The sequence below is a fragment of the Podarcis tiliguerta genome (genome assembly GCF_965153285.1).
Source record: "Podarcis tiliguerta genome assembly, chromosome: 5".
In the NCBI taxonomy this organism is placed as follows: domain Eukaryota; kingdom Metazoa; phylum Chordata; class Lepidosauria; order Squamata; family Lacertidae; genus Podarcis; species Podarcis tiliguerta.
In genome coordinates this window covers 77,739,518-77,752,744 of record NC_139538.1, presented here as the reverse complement: position 1 = coordinate 77,752,744, position 13,227 = coordinate 77,739,518, and the positions used below count along the sequence as shown (strand labels likewise).

Below are 13,227 nucleotides of genomic sequence, written 5' to 3'. Positions count from 1 at the left end.
GTCTGTAGATTTATTTGCTGGAAGAAGCACTTCCAGTGATTATATGAAAGGGCAAGTTCTAGAATTTGTCCCTGTTTTCCAGTAAATTGACTGGGGGGAAAAGGTTATGCTGAAACACTTCATGCAGTGGTGCCAGTAAGTGCTGGTGTATAAAGTACAATTTTGCAATCCACAGAGATAAAATAAAACATACTTATCTATGGGATTTTCCTACTGATTTTCCCCCCACCATTCTAAGCAAAACAGAAATCCTCCCCTTTCTTGGCTAGCCTTCATCTCTCTTCAAATCAGCTGAGCTGCTTCATTTGATCAAGGAAACATATGAGGAACCGGTAAGTAATGCTGCTTCAGATTAATGCTGGATGAAAACTTTGCTTGTTAAACTCCTCCAGTTCTACAAAATAGTTTAATCCATCTGCTGTTTCCCCATTCTCAAAATAAGCCTGAATGTAATGCTAACCCCATTTACCTGGGAGTGAAAAAGTTTGAATTCAATAGAACTTATCTTGGAATAGACAGAGATAGGAGTGTGCTGTTAGTTGATTTACCAGTCCACTTTAAATTGCTTTAATTTGTGGGACTGAATTAGAGGCATGCTTTTTTGGATGTTTGCCTCTGACGGGGAATGCAAATAAAATATTAAATGTCTTCCTTACAATATGCAACAGGCTTTATTTTGTTGGCGATGAAGAGTTGGTAATATGGGCATTTATTTAAATTTATTTGATTAAACCATGGATTGGTTCAAAGGCAGACAATTAATCAGATAAACCTGTTTAATTGACACATCTGTTTTAGTATGACAGCTGAAATACTATTTATAGTAGTGGGGGTAGGAGAGCTGGGAGGGAGAAATCACATCTGGCAACCAATGTGCCCCTTTGGTTTCAGATAGTACATGGGTAGATGAGTCTGAAAAGCCAGGGCACAAATTTTTATGGTCCTCAAGCAGCCACAGTGGCTCATTTACCAGAACTGTAGTTCTGTGCAGAACCTATAATTCTCCAACCAACGGCATTTGCAGTTGTCTCACACAGCTATAACATCAAGATAATTTGGGTAAAGTAACAATTGTTCAGAATTCAAATTGACCAATGTCCTTCAATGGCACAAAACACACTGACAGGTGGGCTGATGGCTTTCTGGGAGTCTCATCTTAGGAGGCCAAAACAGAGTCCTCCCTCACTGGCAGAGAAAGAACAGCAGAGTGGCCATAGGCAACCTCTAAAAGATCTCAAAATAATTTCCTCTTAACTGGTTATCTGTCTAAGGTATCAGCAATGTATCTTCGAATATTCATCGCCCTGATGCTGGGAACATCGCTGGCATTGGCCACTGATTCTGAAACAAACACTTGCACAGTAATGGCATGTGGCAACCCAGGAATCCCCGGTTTACCAGGAAGAGATGGGAGAGATGGTCCCAAAGGAGAGAAGGGAGACCAAGGTATCTCCATATAGTTATATGGTAATCTTTGGCACCTTATGATAGCTCATCTATATCTCAGCAGGGTTTCTCATGTGTGTGTGTGACTTGGCAGGGTGGTTACACATTGCTATGTATTTAACCCTTCTCTCCCCCCCCTCCTCTATTTGCTTACATTGACGTCATACTGTTTTCCAAAGTCCCAAAAGGCATGGGGACAGGGTGCGGACTGTCTCCATGGTTCTGAAAAGCAAGCCCTGGATGTTTTTGCTTTGAGTGGTGGCTGGGTGCTTCATAGCACTTTTCCAAGCTCTTTTCTTTGAGCATTGGAGGTGGAAGAGAGAAGTGACTAAATAGCTTTCCTTGTCCCTGTTGGTGGCAAGGGGAAAATAGGTCTTAAAAAGGAGGATTCCTGGATGCCAAGATCCCAGTTTGGGTTTGATACTCTTTGTTGAGCAAACCCTAGCAGATATTTTAAATCACAACATATGCAGGAAAGTAAAGCATGTCAATATAGGATGTTAGACCTTTGAAATATCCCCTTGTGAGTTCCAAAACTCCCCTCTTCCCTTAGCATAGAAAAAACCACATGTTTGATAAGTTAAAAGTGGCTTACCTGCAAACTCTCCAAAGGTCGGGTTCATGTGCTTTCCATATATCAGTCGGAACACACAGGCAATAAAACGTGGATTAGCTACACTAGTGAAAGTTCCTACATTATTAGCATAGGAACACAAGAAAGGCTTGTTAAAGCCATGCGGTCTGAGCTTGGAGCAACCAGTTCTAAACCTATTTACACACTGAGCTTCTCAGACAGCTTGAAGGCGGATTTGTAGTGCAGAGATCCTCTTGGGAAGAGAGAGAAGGATCTATGTGATGGGGGGAGTGATGCACTGGGGGGGGAGAGCAAGCGCATTGTCTGGGGAAGGGAGAGAAGCAGAAGGTATAATTGTATGTGAAGCTGTGTATATGTGAAATGTGCGAGAGAGAAAGAGGAGGCAGGAAAGGGAGATATGCCTGGTCTGTATATATGTGCTGAGTGCATGTATGCACTGTGTAGTGGAAGAGAGATTGTGGAGCAAAGCAAATCTAGGCAGAGCTGGTGGGGAGTCAGGGAACAGAGTGAGCAGGGTAAATATATAGGAACCAGGAGGAGAATAAACAATTGTGATGATTTGCAGAGACATCAGAACAGAATCACAATTATCAGCTGAGTACAAGGTGAGCGCTAGGAACATCTTGTCACAAAGGCTGCCATCAGGAGTGTGAATGTGTATTATTTAAAGTGACCTTTTTTCCCTTGTTGGCTGTTTGTTACGGGGGAATAGTATCTAAAAGCTGTTTCTTTTTCTCAAACACAAGGAGTCCAAATGAGGGGCCAACAGGGTTTTCCTGGGAAGGCAGGGCCTCCTGGATTGCCTGGAATTGCAGGGCCCCCAGGCCAGAAAGGACAAAAGGGAGAAATGGCAGGTAAGAAATCAACTTTCGGGTGCTTAATTTTGCTTTCAGGAAGACATGAATGGGCACTTCAAGACCAACATAACCTCTTCTTTGTGAATGCCAGTGAATGGTTTGCATGATAATTATTCTTCAGTGAAAGCTTTGCTTAGAAAATCATAGGGCCAAAATGCATCTTGTGGTCCCCAAGCCATTGCATCTGGGAATACATCTGTGAGTTCATGTAGAAGCACCATTTATGTCAACCAGTGTCACAATGGGGTTAGGGCATTCAGAGCCGTCCTGTTCCCTATTATTCAAGTGGCACCTTTTAAAGATGCCATCATCATTTAAACAGGGGCAGCTTGTGGATAAACTAATGTGGAGGGGGCAATCCATACAATGATGTCTTCGTATCATCACAGCATGAACCTGGCTGCAGCAGACCCACATAGAGCAAGCACATTGAGCCTGCTGGATGTATAAACTGAACCACAGAAATCTGAAAGTACTCCATGGATAATCTACTGTAAATCAGGAATAATAATTCTTAATAATAATGTTATTATTTATACCCCACCCCAGCCAGAATCCAGCACATATGGAAACATAATAAAACATCAAACATTAAAAATTTCCCAATACAGGGCCGCCTTCAGATGTCTTCTAAAAGTTGTATAGTTACTTATCTCCTTGATATCTGGTGGGAGGGCGTTCCACAGGGAGGGCACCACTAGCAAGAAAGCCCTCTGCCTGGTTCCCTGTAACTTCGCTTCTTGCAGTGAGGGAACCAGCAGAAGACCCTTGGAGGAGGACCTCAGTATCCAGGCTGAACTGTGGGGGTGGAGACACTCCTTCAGGTATACAGGGCCAAGGCCGTCTAGGGCTTTAAAGGTCAGCACCAACACTTTGAATTCTGCTTGGAAACATACCAGAAACCAATGTAGATCCTTTGGGACTGTGATGGCCAAACTTGGCCCTCCAGCTGCTTTGGGACTACAATTCCCATCATCCTTGGTCCACTGGTCCTGTTAGCTAGGGGTGATGGGAGTTGCAGTCCCAAAACAGCTGGAGGGCCAGGTTTGGCCATCACTGCTTTGGGAGCCCAAGAGAAATGCTTCCAAGAAAGTCACAGACCTCTCTATGCAGCTTAATCTGCTGCTGAACTGGTCCTATAATTGGATTAAACATTAGTAAAACAAAACCAACGGTCAACTTTCCAATATAAATCATTTGTGCTTAACTGTATGAACCATATCTTCATTTTCTCACCTTAGCCATTACTTCCACTCAACAACAAGTAACTGCTTTGGAAAAGAAAATCCAGACTCTTCAGGCTGACCTTACCAAGTATAAAAAGAGTAAGATGGAATATGCATTTTCAGTGCTTGTTTTTATATTTATTTTTAAATGGTTGCTTGTGCTGTGTGCGTGAGTGTGAGTGGAAGTGCAAAAACAACAAGCTAATAGCGAGGTATGCAGGGGCTCTTTGGGAGAAGCCATAACTGTTTAAATAGTATGATACAACTTTCAATGTATAGTGCAGATGGGCCTAACTAAGATTTGCCCATATAAAGGAGTCAGTCTGTGTTGTCAATAGCTCATATGCTGCAAACTTTCTACTATCGTCTCATCTCTTTTTATTACTTAGAGCCACGTTATGCTCTCCACACAAAAAGTGAGGCGATCATGTCATCCCATGCAGATTTTACAACCAACAAAATCGATCCTTTATTAATCAGCTTGTTCAACATTTTGTATGTGTGAAAAAACAAAATTTGGGTTGAGTGGGTGCTAATCTGTTTTGCTTTTGAGGTGGGACAATGGGACTCAAAGCCCTGATTATTGTGGGTGGGGTGTGGAGGGAAATGACAGATTTTCCTCAGTGTGTTGGATATTGATGAACCTAAAGAGCCGCCTCCTACAGCCTGGAACCTTCCAGATGTTGTTGGACTACAACTCCCATCATCCTTAGCAACAGGCCATGCTACCTGGGGCTGATGGGAGTTGTGGCTGCAGTCCAAAACATCTGGAGGGCAGCAAGTTGGGGGAGCTTTATAAAGGGCACGGCTTATCCAGAATGAATTGCCTTTATATCCCATTTATTTCATTGGGAAGCATATAGTCAACTGTCTACCATTCAAATTGCTAGTAGTTTAAAGTGCTTGACTCTGGATGGATTGTGCCCATGTGGGTAAGTGTGGAACAGTTACTATTCAGGTTGCCAGCAATTATTTCTCATGTGCTTCACACTGTGCTGTGCTTTTCTCTCTCTGTCTAGTTGTGATGTTGCAGCAGGTGAAAGTCGGAGAGAAATTTTTTGTTTCAACTGGTCAAGAACTAACTTACTCCAATGGAAAAAGACTGTGTGAAAATGGAGGTGCAGCTCTTGCCACCCCGAAGAACGCAGCAGAAAATGCAGCCTTGGCAGAAATAGTAAAGAGGAATTCGAAGATTGTTTTTCTCGGTATCAACGATATCCAAACTGAAGGGAGATTCGTGTATGTGAATGGGGCACCCCTAAGTTACACAAATTGGAAACAAGGAGAGCCCAGTAACTCAGGTAATAAAGAGGACTGTGTTACAATAGTTCAGGATGGACAGTGGAACGATTTGGATTGTGAACGGAAAACACTGACTGTTTGTGAACTGTAACTTCTCCACCCCCACCCCCCAAAAGATGCTTAACCCTGTGGGTGCCTGTGCTCACAGTTATTAACTTAATGGCACAGCAAATTTGCAGTTTTTAAGTTTGAGGCGGAGAGAGAGGTGGTTTTTAAGATAGCTAAAAGTAGCATGACAGAAGGATTATTTTCTGCTGCTCTGCACACACAGCTTTTGTGCCACAGTAATCTGCGGTCAAAAGGCTTTTTCAGCTTCTTGAAATGTTACAAAAAGCTGCAAAACATATTTAGCAGAATGATAGAGAGGGCAACAATGCTTCTATTGCACCACTTTCAATATAGGGGAGGGGGCTCCTGTCAGTCTGCCAACCTCAATGACGGATGTGCCATTTTAGGCTTAAGAGTGCCATATGCAAAACCACCACCCACAAACCCTATTAGTCTAATTTGCAGAATATTCAAATATATTATTAATTGTGGAAAACCATTTAACCTCATCAACATGCCTCAGCTATGTCTAGATGTGCACCTGGAAAGGCTGGAGATCTGCCCTTCTGTTTTATTGTTGACGTTTTCACAAATTTAAAGCTGTGTTTTTCATGAATCTCTTTCATGTACTAGATTCTGTTCTGGTGTAATTGCAGCCATGTGATGAATAAGTAAAACAGCCCATATGTTTTAGGAGTAGCAAGAGTATATACTTGTATACTACAGTGTCTAGAGTGCTACATGCAGTGTGTGAAATGTATATTAATTAATTTCTAAGTACAGGTACACTGACAGTACATGCTGCAGAGGACTCTGGTTGGTTCTGGATTCTTGCAACATGAGTTAGGTATTAAAAGAGATGAGCCAGTGTGGTGCAGTGGTTAGAGTATTGGACTAGGGCCTGGGAGACCAGGGTTCACATCCCCACTTGGGAATGAAGCTCACTGGGCAGTGGCGTAGCGTGGGGGGTGCAGGGGGGGCCAGCCGCACCGGGCGCAACATCTGGGGGGTGCGCTCGCACTCGCAGCTCTCTGTCCCTACCTGGCTCACTCACTCTCTCTCACTGCAGTGCTGGCTGTGCGAATCCGATCCGAGCCGCCAGGTCGCCGCCCACTGTGGAGGGGAGGGTGCCAGGCGTGCGGTGCGGTGCAGAAAGAGAGTGCGGGACTATCTGGGGGAGGGACAGTGCAGCGGGGGGGGGGGCAAATTACTTGCCTTGCCCCGGGTGCTGACAACCCATGCTACGCCACTGTCACTGGGTGACCCTGGGCCAGTTACTACCTTCTTAGCCCTAGCCTACCTCACAAAGTTGTTGGGATTAAATGAGGGAGGGGAGGTCTGTGTATGCCAGCACAACACTAAAGTCAATAGAACAAAGCAACCCAAAATCAGAACCAAGAGTAAATGAAATGATGCCCACTATCACCTGCATTAATCATACTGAGAACTAGAACAAATCTCATAGGGCAAAACACAACCACCATAAAAGCAGAGACTGATGTATTTCTTTTCTTTTCTTTTCTTTTTTTTAAATAATTTTTATCAAATGATTTTATGTTACAAAAAAAAATACAGCCATACTACCACTAAATATAATTAAGAAATAAAAATTACATACATTGATATTTAGTTTGTTATTTGTTATTTGCCGTCTTATTTTCTCCCAAACATTGCATACAACAACACATATATGTGCAGACACCCACACACCCGGACACAAAATGATAATAATGAAAGTAAATATTTTCCCCCTTTTATCTTTCAAAATCTTTTCTTCAACTTTGACTTCCTGTCAAGTCCCTTTGCATATATTTTATCTTACATTTGAATGTAAAGACTGACGTATTTCAGGTGATGGTTTTTTAAGGCTCAGATCACAAGGAAATTAGCATACCTAGCAGGCAAGCCTCCCTAGGCAACAACCCTCTCTCCCCCTTTTGGCCATCTCCTGTGGTTCAGACAGAAAGGACATATAGAGGTGGGCCTCCATATATGTTCTAGCGGCTTAGGTATATATGAAAGAGGTCTCAAGCTATGTAGGAGTTTATCGGTCAATTTGATTTTAGCAAATCCAAGTCTGAAACTAATTTAGTGGGTCCTAGAGTAGAAAATCCCTACAGGCATTCTCTACAGAATTCCTTTCAGATTGGCACATTTTCTCAATTTGGGGGGAAGGATTATATCTCTCTAGCATGCATGTTGCCCAGGTTTGGCACCCAAGTGGTTGGTTTTTCACAGGAATGGGGAACCCTAGACACATGTGGCATTTAGAGGCTCTTAACAAATATACAAGTAGAGCAAAGGCAGAGACAAACATTGTAAAGTAAGTCTTTAGCAAATCCACTGCCTCACATCATGCTGAGGGGAGTGGAATACCTATAAACCAAAGAGGTATTTCAGCCTGCAGCTCCTGGCTCCTGTCTTTCTGCTCCTCTCTGTGTCTCTCACTCTCTGTTTCTAAAACATTCCTATAATTCTCTTCATAAGCAAATCTAATTTGGTCCCTCCTTCAGCTGGAGGGGCAGATGAGTCATTTCCCCATCTCAGTTCTGGAATTGTCTAGAATGGAAATTGCCTAGATCAAATGTGAATGAGTTTCACAATTTGGACAATCTTCCAACAATTTGTTCCCATAAAGAGATGTTCACTGCACATCTAAACAATTTGCCTGACAAAAGGTATGGCCTGCATAATTCTCACCACTTGTCCAGCATTCATAATAATGTGAAGAATGAACTTCTACGGAACTTAAAAGAACAGATTAACTCAAAAATTGTTAACAAGGAGAAAATTCAAAGTAGGGTAATTTGTAGCCTGTCACAGTTTGACTTAAATGTGTATATGTGTGAAATCAAACCCTATTCATTTTGGTGGAATGCTCTAGAAATATTGGAAGTACTATCTTCAATTTATTTCAATACCTCTGTCTCATAATCATATCTACCCATAATCCCTGTAGGCCAATCCTCATCAGCTTGTTTTATTACTACAATAGCATGAGAAGATATTTCTGCTCAGATTAAGCCAATTTCTTCTTAACACTCAATGCCCCTTGAACATACTCCCAGCACTGTGTGAAAGTCTTTATATGTAGGCAGCTCCTGCGTGCCTGGGAGAATGTTTAAATGGCACAACCAAATGGTCCAGGGTTGATTGATTCTCACAAAACTGTCACTGTGCTGGGAGCAGTGATGTTGATTGTATAGGAAAAGACTCATGCGTTCAGGCATTGTCCATGCGGCTGGGTTGTTTTCAGCATCCTTCCAGGCAGCCATCTAAAAAGCTGTCTAAAGACAAGCTGTGCTAAATAAATACATTTGAACAACATTATGGTGAACTACTATTTCTTTATTTTTAAAGGACACATTGCATGCATATGCAGAACATCTTTGTGTCCATGTCCATGTTCTTTCTTTGGGGACAGTCTGAACATTCTCTGATCCAGTAGAGCGTGGGTAGGCAAACTAAGGCCTGGGGGCTGGATCCGGCCCAATCGCCTTCTAAATCCAGCCCATGGATGGTCCAGGAATCAGCATGTTTTTACATGAGTAGAATGTGTGCTTTTATTTAAAATGCATCTCTGGGTTATTTGTGGGGCATAGGAATTTGTTAATTTTTTCTCTCCAAAATATAGTCCGGCCCCCCACAAGGTCTGAGGGACAGTGGACCGGCCCCCTGATGAAAACGTTTGCTGACCCCTGCAGTAGAGTGTTTGCAGGGCAGCCATAGCTATGTAAGCATAGTCCTGAAAAGAAGAAGTTGTTTGATGGGGAAGCTGGGGAGGGGGGTTAATCCTGCACTCTGTGTCACTTCCAGAAGCACTGATTGGCAGGATTTCACCGTTGTTAAAATGGATATACTGTACATGCTGATCCCTGCCCGTTGGGCAGGGAAGGGTGAAGTTCACACAGTCAAGTTCACACACTCTTCATTTATATCTGAAATCCTCTATTTAGCAAGGGATAGAAGCCTGATCTCTATATGATCAGATGACCTGAGGAAGTTGTGATCAACCTCACTAGCCTCCCCCCCCTCACCTGTGACCCTGCTTTAGTTGTTCCTTGTTAAATCAGTTTTGTTTTTGTTTGCTTGCTTTTGCTTTCATGGTTTTTGAATGGCAAGCTCCATTTATATAAAGAACGTCACAGTCATTTAACTTTACAGTGCATTATATCATTTCATAGAAGTTGCTTCCCCAGTGAAGAGCTGTGTTTTACCCAAAGGGGAACATGTGAGCGTAATTTTGTCTTTCCTTGTGAATTTTGCAATCCATCGCATAATTTTTTTTATTAATGTTTTCACAATACCATAAAATTATATCTAGAACAAATGAAATAAAAAAGAAAGAACGAAGGAGAAATAACAAAAGAAAAGAGAGGAAGGCAAAGGAATAAGAAAAGAGAGGAGAAAGACAACAGAAATAATAACACACACACACACACACACACACACACACACTTCTGTTCTAATTATACCATAATCCTCTGCCCACATACAAAGAAGTGAATCTCCCCAGCTCCCATCTGGGAAGTTTCCCTCTTTCCTCTGCCTCACACCCTGAGAAAAACCCACTCTTGCCTGCCTCCCACACAGCCCCCTCGCTTCTAAACATCACCTTTCTGAATTTTGCAATCCAGAAGGCGAGCAACATAATGAGCATGGACCATGTGCTGCAAAGGCGTCTGGTGGGGGGGTGCACATCAAACTTCAGGTGCCTTACAGCAACTTCCTGTAAGTTGTCTGGTTTCTTTATAAAGAGAAATATAATCAAAAGTGGCGAAACTGCTAATTGCTCATTGTTGGCAAGCTGTTCTTTTCAGAAGGTGCCAAAGCATCTCAGAGAGGGGATAATAGAGGGCACCTGATTCGCTTCATGATGTGCTACTTCTCGGGAAATGCTATCAGCATGACTCAGATGTGTACTGAACACTTTGCTGCCTGAACGAACAGCTCTTGTTCTTTTCTCTTCTTTAAATGCAACTTAAATAACACAAAGGCTGGATGTTGCTTACTCTTCCAAGCTGTTAAGGCTTTCTGGAAATTCCCTGCTGGTCATTTAATTTCGCATTTAATTATACATTTGTTGTATTAGCACTAATCTGAGCCTGTTCATATGGTGCTAATGGAACTCTTGCAGGAGTTCCGATTAGTTAGTTTTTCAAAAGGGTTTTGTGTGTGTGTGCATAAGGAGCTTCAGTGTGTGTGTCTCAGATAAAGATGAGCCACAGGCAAACTTGAAGAGCTGTCATTTCTTGAGTGATTATGAAAATACAAAAAGCCGTTTTTTCTATGTTGCTAGTTACAACCAGGAAATGGGAAATTGCCATAATCCTCACAGTATGGTTTAAGGATTTGCCCAAACAATCCATCAAATCTGCATTGTGCTCTTTGTTAAAGGGATCCAGGTGGGGCTAGAGCCATAGTAGGCGATCCTGCAGAGGTGGAGCCTGTTTGATGTCTGTCATAGGCCTCTTATGTGCTGACAGACAGTTGCTTGCCTAAACACTAGTCAGCAAAACCCACTGCTTATGAGATGAGATCTGATGTTTGGTAAGCACCATAGTACCCACATTCTATAGCCATTGGAAAGATTCATTCTTCCAGGCCAGTGGTGTAGCGTGGGTTGTCAGCACCCGGGGCAAGGCAAGTAATTTGCGCCCCCCCCCCGCTGCACTGTCCCTCCCCCAGATAGTCCCTCGCTCTCTCTCCGCACTGCACCGCACCGCACCGCACGCCTGGCAGCCTCCCCTCCACAGTGGGCGGCGACCCGGCGGCTCGGATCGGATTCGCACAGCCAGCACTGCAGTGAGAGAGAGTGAGTGAGCTAGGTAGGGGCAGAGAGCTGCGAGTGCGAGTGCGCCCCCCCAGATGTTGCGCCCGGTGTGGCCGGCCCCCCCTGCACCCCCCACGCTACGCCACTGTTCCAGGCTTATGGTCATCTAAAAGTTCACAACAAAAACCACCACTGACTTACAGCAAATGTATCAGTCCTGAAAAGCATATGGGACATAGAGACAGGACCAGGGGCAGAGGAAGGGGGGTGGGGGCAGGCCATCCCAGGTGTCACCACTGAGGGGGGTGACAAAATGCCGGGAGGCACTCACTGCAGGGCCTGCAGCGCACCCGAGCCATGCGTCCCTCCTAGCAGGTGGCTTGGGCACCCGCAGGCTCCATGCTGCCCCAAACGGTCTGCCCACCGCCTCCCCCTCAACTGTAGGGTGGCTGAGTGGGAGGAGGCAGGCAGACTCCTCAGAGGCCCTGTGGAGCATCCTGCCCTAGATGGCTCCACCCCTGCAGGCAGCTGGCCCCACCCCTGGGCGCAGGGCACACATATTATTATTCCCCAGGCGCCCAATTGGCTTGCTCCGCCACTGGAAAGGACAAGGAGGGCCTGCAACATAATGTTGCAGGGTGGAGTGCTCCTTTTTGCTGTCCGTGTGTTCGAGTCATTCAGCCCACACCCTCTTTCACAATACAGGCATCTCTCCACTTACACACATTTGACTCGCACACGACTGTGTGCACGTGGTGCCATGAAATAATTAAACAAATCGATATAAAGGGCAAAAAGGGGCAAAAAGTGCAAAAAAAAATACCCCAAAAGAGCAGGAAAACTGCAAAAGTGGCACAAAAACCCAAATGGCTAGCAATCCCAGGAGCCTTTGCAACTGCAATCCCAGGAGCCTTTGCATCATCCTCTTGTCGTTTCCGCACTGTCCTCCAGCGATGAGGAAGACTGAGAGCCACCATTGCCACCATTCATGCCAAACTGATAAGTGCTGCTGGTTGGGTTTTTTAAAGGGTTTTTCAAGGGTTTCCAGAGGTTTAGAGGGTGTTTACAGGCTTTTTAGATGGTGTTCTTCACTACACTATTTCACATATCCACATGGTACCTGGGAATGTAACCCATATAAGTGAGGAGACGCCTGTACAACATCTCTCCTCTCCAAAGTCTTCCATTTCCCCAACAGCAATCAGTTGGCATGCTCAGTTCTCTAAGTGGGTTGTTTTGAGAGTTGCCCCCCCCCCCAGCCCTTTACGGGTTTCCCCCCTAAATATTTTCTGCACTTCAGTGACCATTGAGTACTCTCAGCCTGCTAATATCTCCCTCAGGCAGCGTGTATGGTGCCCTCTGGGTACATCAGGACCATCCTCTGAACTTTGGAAATAGAGGGGATGACTCTATCTAAAACCACCCCCCTTATCAAAGTTCCTTCAAAATTCTCATCCATAAAATGCAAGCCTAAAAACAAAGCTGGTTTGCACCAATGGACTAATATCCTTCTTCTGTGAAAAACTTTCTTTCAATTAGCAGATTATATTAAAGCCTGGATGGCAGAATTATGAATTACACAGACTGCAAGAACATATCCATTATAGGAACCCCCAGGCGTTAGAACAAGGCAACTAATAATAGCCAGATAGTCAAAAAGATGGATTATTATTCAAAAATGATCTGATAATGGAAGAAAAGGCATAGTGGAGAAATTGAGCACCATTGTTAAATGGAAAAGGATATCTTATTTAACATATTGGTATTATATGTATCTTTTAGATTTTTTTTGTTACAAGAACAGGTAGAGCAGAATGATATTTATTTTAACATGGATATCTCATCTACAGAGTATTCCCTATTCACCTCATGGAGTGGGTCAGCTGTGCTGCAGAAAAGAAAGGGGTTCACAGAGCTTGCCCTCACCCCCTGCTGAAGCAAACAACAGGACATCTAGAAAATGTTCAGACTTCACCTTGG

At 43.8% G+C, this 13,227-nt stretch overlaps 1 protein-coding gene across 3 annotated transcripts; it reads left to right on the top strand.

The window, feature by feature from the left end:
- Positions 1-210: 210 nt before the first annotated feature.
- Positions 211-6,170, top strand: LOC310679064 (mannose-binding protein-like). 3 transcript variants are annotated; one of them, XM_083443775.1, is made up of 5 exons: positions 211-332; positions 1,272-1,446; positions 2,788-2,895; positions 4,140-4,223; positions 5,144-6,170. In XM_083443775.1, the coding sequence occupies exons 2-5, from the start codon at positions 1,281-1,283 to the stop codon at positions 5,515-5,517; spliced, it is 732 nt and encodes a 243-aa protein (XP_083299901.1). In that variant the 5' UTR covers positions 211-332; positions 1,272-1,280; the 3' UTR covers positions 5,518-6,170. The 3 variants fall into 3 exon arrangements, with proteins under 3 accessions (XP_083299901.1, XP_083299902.1, XP_083299900.1); XM_083443776.1 differs by having other exon boundaries at positions 305-332; positions 1,272-1,459; XM_083443774.1 differs by lacking the exon at positions 211-332 and having other exon boundaries at positions 1,180-1,446.
- Positions 6,171-13,227: the final 7,057 nt, after the last annotated feature.

What these genes read in the sequence shown, in the direction of transcription:
- LOC310679064 (XM_083443775.1), top strand. Translation starts at nt 1,281, where the DNA reads ATGTATCTTCGAATATTCATCGCCCTGATGCTGGGAACATCGCTGGCA. An exon ending in AGGAGAGAAGGGAGACCAAG is followed by an intron (nt 1,447 to 2,787) that starts GTATCTCCATAT and finishes CTCAAACACAAG; the next exon opens with GAGTCCAAATGAGGGGCCAA. An exon ending in CCTTACCAAGTATAAAAAGA is followed by an intron (nt 4,224 to 5,143) that starts GTAAGATGGAAT and finishes CTCTCTGTCTAG; the next exon opens with TTGTGATGTTGCAGCAGGTG.